General features: G+C 44.8%; 2 protein-coding genes across 3 annotated transcripts in view; both read left to right on the forward strand.

The window, feature by feature from the left end:
• The first annotated feature begins 7 nt into the window (after positions 1–7).
• Positions 8–4068, forward strand: LOC119291367 (plant-specific TFIIB-related protein 1-like). Its single transcript, XM_037570118.1, has 3 exons — positions 8–379; positions 2818–2976; positions 3057–4068. The coding sequence occupies exons 1-3, from the start codon at positions 170–172 to the stop codon at positions 3870–3872; spliced, it is 1185 nt and encodes a 394-aa protein (XP_037426015.1). The 5' UTR covers positions 8–169; the 3' UTR covers positions 3873–4068.
• A 294-nt stretch (positions 4069–4362) lies between these two features.
• Positions 4363–5660, forward strand: part of LOC119291368 (cyanelle 30S ribosomal protein S10-like) — a 3405-nt gene continuing 2107 nt past the window's right edge. Inside the window, exons 1-2 of one of the 2 annotated variants that reach the window (XM_037570119.1) lie at positions 4363–4640; positions 4833–4889. In XM_037570119.1, coding sequence (XP_037426016.1) covers positions 4452–4640; positions 4833–4889 — 246 coding nt within the window. In that variant the 5' untranslated portion in view covers positions 4363–4451. The remainder of the gene's footprint in view (positions 4641–4832; positions 4890–5660) is intronic. The other variant, XM_037570120.1, reaches the window with a different exon arrangement.

The following is a 5660-nucleotide window of genomic DNA, read 5'->3' on the forward strand; positions in this document are numbered from 1 at the left end:
CGACCCCTTCCTCCCCGCCGGCTTCGTCTCCGCCTTCTCGGCCTTCTCCCTCGAGCGCCACCCCGTCCTCGCCCGCTCCGCCTCCGCCTTCTCCGGCCAGCTCGCCGAGCTCGAGCGCGCGCTCGCCGTCGACGCCGCCGCCTCCTCCACCCCGGACCCCGCGGGCCCCATGGTCTCCGTCGACAGCCTCCGCGCCTACCTCCAGATCGTGGACGTCGCGTCCATCCTCAGGCTCGACCGGGACATCGCTGACCACGCCTTCGACCTCTTCAAGGAGTGCTCCACCGCCACCTGCCTCAGGAACCGCAGCGTCGAGGCGCTGGCTACGGCCGCGCTCGTCCAGGCCATCCGCGAGGCACGGGAGCCCAGGACGCTGCAGGTTTGTTTCTGCTGCGCTCGTGCTCTCTTTATATTTGTTCCAAATTCTCCCGTGCGGAGATTCATAGGCATATATGGGTGTGTTTCTCCAAGCAGCCAGGATTTGGACTAACCAGGAACGTTAGTTAAGTTCTGAAAAGAAAAGATGGATTTCCACAATGTAATTTAAGATTTAATTGCTTCAAAATTGGGGATCTTGTTCATGAATTCTCTAGTCCATTCAATTTTCAAGCAACTCAACAGGTGATCCCTCTATGGACAGAATTGTTGTTGGATGATATGCTGATTTCCAGTAAACTGATTTAAGGACCAAAGTCTCTAATCTCCTGATCAATTTACTGAAATGGCTCTACCTTGTAGTATTGCATTTTATGGAGCATCTGGTCTTGTCAACTTGAATATACGAGGATAGCATTTGCTCTATTTTGTCGAATTATATAATTATGTATGTCACAAATACCTTGATTCAACCTAACAAAACCACATTAGTCAATGGCTGAACCGAATGCCGAGTCAGCCTTGGATCATGGCAATTTCTATTGTGTAAACTAGCATGGTGTTTGCGCGGGAAATAATTTAATCATGTGATTGTGGAAATATTTTAATAATCTATTTATCTTAATCTACCTATGATTATTATCACAACAACAATATATCTATGATCTGTTTTGCCTTTTGATATCAGATCAGTACACAGAATTAATCGAGCCTAGTATGCGACAAAAGCAGTCGAGCCTTGTCCTAGGTATATATTACCAATTACACCGGAATAATCATCATATTTGTCATTTGCATAGTACACGAAAGCAGTGAGTCTGGTATGCCTCTGCGGAGCGTATTTTAACCATGTTTACCTTTTATTAGGGTATGTATGTATCATTGCCATAACACCACATGAGACTGTTGATTGTTGACAGTTACAAGAAAGATAGTTAGTTGGTTGTTTACAAAAGAGATTGGTCGTTGAACTTGAACATGGTATTAGATCGATGTGATGGAGTTAATGTCCAGATCGAAATATGTTGGTCGTATGTATGTATTAAGCCAGAACGTTGTTTGTATATTACGTTTGTCTATTGTATTAAATGGTGCCCAGAACAGAAATTAGGATCGCTAACCCTGATGTTGGATCAACACATATGGGATGTTTTTCATTTCTTACCTTCTTTTGGTGTTTGATTTGGAACTCCCACTGTCCCACGGGCAATAAGGGTGCATGTGTATTCTGGTGGACGGATATCCTTCAAAAGGATAGATAGACATAAAACCAACGTTCTTGTGTGTTAATGCCCAAACCTAAAATTCAGAAGACTGAATGATGTTTCCTTATAATAGTATGCACCATCTAGGATAGGTATTTACAAGATCAATGGTTGGATGCATTTAGCTGCAATTATAAAGGTTTACATGTCTTGATTCATTGAGAGTTAATGTTCCACTTAGATAGGCTATATTGTTTTTCTAATGAGATTGTATAGTATTTTTGTGTGTGCTTGTGATCTTTCGATCAATTCGGTCTCCTAGTTGAGACCTATTGTTCAGAGTGGATCGCAAAATTAGCCCTATATTCCAGACTTTGCACCACCACCACCAGGGACGGAGCTAGACAGATCGTGGAGCCTGGGCAAAGAATAAAAGGCACTGAGCTAGCTTTAGCCCATTAATCGACTGCCATTTTTTCATGATTAGCTCAAATTGCAATGGAACATCCTCGGCTGAGCATGGGCAGTTGCCTGGGGTCACCGGGAGCTAGTTCTGCCACTGACAACAACGTAACTATGTCATCCAGGAGCCGCCCTACATGCCATGTATATATGCATCAGAGCGGCTGCCTAATTAATCTGCTAATCCTACTTAATCTCTCTTTGGTAAACAGTGCCAACCATCATGATGTACTAAATACATGCTACATTAGTCTATGTAGCAAAATTTAGAGATAGTGGCTATATCCATATTATTAAGAAAAAACCATGGCGCGTACCTGCACGTGCATGTGGAGAGACATAAAAGGGGCAAACAAATTAGGAAGGTCACAGCACTGAAGAGATCAAAAAGTGACATACGTGTTCGTGTTTTCGTGTTGGTTTTGATTAACCTCAAGTATAGGAGATTCATGATTTACTGCTGTGTTGCATAGGTAATATGGGTCCACCAGTCAATGAAATTGAGTGCAAATATGAACATCTAATGGTTATTTTTCTCGAAAAAAAAATCTAATGGTTATGTTTTCTTGATATAAAGAGGGCCTGCCAGATCAATGGTCAGATGTTCTGTTTTTTCGTGAGAATTTCTAGCATATCTCTCTATTTTTTTCTTCTGCATTGCGCTTTTCTCATATATAATAGTAGATAGAAAGTAAGTATACTTGATGTACCATTTTTGGTTATTGCTGTATCTTTTAGTTAGCGCTGATCCATATTCTGTTTACTTCATTTCCAGGAAATTTCCACAGCTAGCAATCTTCCTCAGAAAGAGATAGGAAAATACATCAAAATACTAGGCGAATCTCTTAAACTGAGCCAACCTCTTAACAGCAATTCAATAGCAGTTCACATGCCTCGGTTTTGCAACCTCCTCCAGCTCAATAAATCAGCCCAGGTATCAGAGGAGCTGAAAACCTGATACACCATGAAAATAAATTTGCCCTGCTTTTAACATACTTTGTGTCGTTTCCTCAGGAACTTGCAGCCCACATTGGTGAGGTGGTTGTTAATAAATGCTTCTGCACACGGCGAAACCCTATAAGCATATCTGCTGCTGCTATCTACCTAGCATGTCAGCTTGAAGACAAGCGCAAGACCCAGGCAGAGATCTGTAAGGTTACAGGCCTTACAGAGGTGACCCTACGCAAAGTGTATAAAGAGCTGTTGGAAAATTGGGACGATTTGCTACCCCCCAACTACACACCAGCTACACCACCGGAGAAAGCTTTCCCGATGACAAACATATATTCAGCGCGTTCGTCGAGCGGAAAAGATCTTTATCAGGACAAGTTGCTAGATAACATCAAGCAAAAAAGCTCTGAAGCTGCAGAGCCTGATCACATGGTAATCGTAAGAGAGGATGAAGATAAGAAAACCGCTCCTCCTGGCTGGCCTCCTTCAAAGCATGAGCCCCATGACTTGAACCAGGCGGGCTGGCAGCCGAATGTCCCATTTTCGGCGCCTCCAAAGTCGGACCGCGACAATATGGAGACGAACGTTCGTGGGTTTAACCTCAATGAGGAATCATGCCCGATGGATTGTGAAAAGCCAGACGTCTCAATGAAGCCGCCCTTTGGCGATCGATGGCCGACTGAACCAAAGGTGCTTCCATCTCCTCCCAGCAGACAGCCTCTGCCATGGCAGCTTAAGCAAGCGGGGCCGGCAACCGGGTCATCATCTTATCCGAGGAGTCGTGAGACGCAGCTGGGCCTGGGCATGGACTTTCTGTCTGGGCGTGGGAAAAGGAGCGCCGCGGATGGCGGCGATGGCCGTGATAAAGAGGGCAAGTGAAGTGAAGGTTGCAGCTGCGGATGTTTATAGCGAAATTAGAAGAAATCAGCTGTGTAGATATAGATGTTTATCTATAGTCGAGATTAATTTGACAACATGATGCATCATATAGATGATGAATTTTACTTCATAATGTGTAACCTGACACTTCCAAATTATTTAGCTTGCCAGCTCTCATAATGTTTCGTGTAACCAATTGGCGTGCCTTTCAATTTTTTGCATTGCCTTGCACAATCTATACCAAGAAAACAGCAGCACCCATTTTGAACACGGAGATTTGCAATGGATCTTCCAGTAGTTGATCCTCTCATGCAACATTCTTGAGTTAAGTTCATGAGAGATACAATTGAGTTCCTAGCAGTGAATACAGGCGAAAAATCGCCATGGTTTTGCCAGACAAATGTGTGCTGTATGAAGAACAACAGTTGCAGTGTATTTGAACAAATTTGAAGGACCCAGACGCAAAAACGCACTCCGAACTGGATAATACAGCACGATAGCGAAGCAGAGGCCTTCCAACGCCTCCTCCCTCGCCGCTCTCCCTTCCTTCCGCTCTCATCCCCTCCCCCTCCCGTCGCCATGGCCGTCTCCACCTCCACCTCCACGCTCCCACTCCTCTTCCTCCACCGCTCCACCGCAAGCCCGAACCCCTCGGCGCTCTCCTTCGCCTCCTCCCTCCGCGCGTCCCCGCTGCGCTCCCGCGCCTCCGCCTCCGCCGCCCCGCCAGCCGAGACCCTCGCCGACGACCTGCCCTCCGACACGCCCCCGGTACGTGGCCACGCGGGACGATACGTTGGCGTGCACTCTCGCGGATACGTGTTGCGAAACTTGTAAACTGCATTGTACACGGTGTTCTCATTAGTGGCGTGTAATTGCGTGGAGGCGTTGGGGCAGTTCGTCTATCTGTTGGAGGTTTGTTTTTCAGCGATTGTAATTGTTGTGCCCGTGGTTTCATTTCAGGTTGGGGAGGGGTCGGGAATTCCGATGCCGTCGTCGATTGGGGAGGATGGGGAGGAGGTACCTTATCCACGAGCTTAAACCTTTCATGGTTATTATTATGTTGGCAAATGTTTCCATTCGAGAACTGTTATTGATGCGATTACATGTTAGCACATTGCCTCCATGTCTCGTGATTGCTGCATACTTGCATACAACCATGTCAAATGAAATGGGTGTGTAGTGTGTTGATAAGCTAAGCTAAAAACTGATACCACGTAATAAGCATGGTGACTAGTGGTATTATGCGGTGTAAAATTCTTCACGGGTTCTTGGTTAGAAAAATGGTGACTGCATTTAAGTCGGTGCACCTTAAGCATTTGACTTGTAAATTGTAATAAAATGTTGCTGGTGTGAGTGTGTTTTGGATGTGGGAATGCTGTGTCACCTTAGATAACATGAAGTCCTTAGTGTTTCACTTTGGCTGTTAATGAGTTATGCCGAGTTACTACCACTAGCCATCATGTTGTCTGAGAGGTTGCACATGAAATATTGAAATGTGGTGATATACATTTTGAAGTCTTGCCTTTTCAACCAAGTGATGATGTCATCCAAGTTATGTGTGGGTAACAGCGGCGAAGTGTTTCATGTTGTGCCCTTTACCTGTCTATATCCGTTCTTGTTGAACACTTTCTCCTCTCACTCTTGTAGTTTCTCCATGTCGACATTCTTCTAAATTCTTCTCTAATCTTCTGTTCTATATTTGCCCAGCCATTATTATTGCATATAATATATACAAATATTTTGTAACGATATATCAGCATTATCCTTTCTGTGATTAGCTCTTCTTTT

This window comes from Triticum dicoccoides, chromosome 4B (genome assembly GCF_002162155.2).
Source record: "Triticum dicoccoides isolate Atlit2015 ecotype Zavitan chromosome 4B, WEW_v2.0, whole genome shotgun sequence".
Lineage (NCBI taxonomy): Eukaryota > Viridiplantae > Streptophyta > Magnoliopsida > Poales > Poaceae > Triticum > Triticum dicoccoides.

Coding starts and splice junctions, on each gene's coding strand:
- LOC119291367 (XM_037570118.1), top strand. CDS start 170: ATGGTCTCCGTCGACAGCCTCCGCGCCTACCTCCAGATCGTGGACGTC. Junction 380..2,817: donor GGGAGCCCAGGACGCTGCAG/GTTTGTTTCTGC, acceptor CTTCATTTCCAG/GAAATTTCCACAGCTAGCAA. Junction 2,977..3,056: donor AGCTCAATAAATCAGCCCAG/GTATCAGAGGAG, acceptor TCGTTTCCTCAG/GAACTTGCAGCCCACATTGG.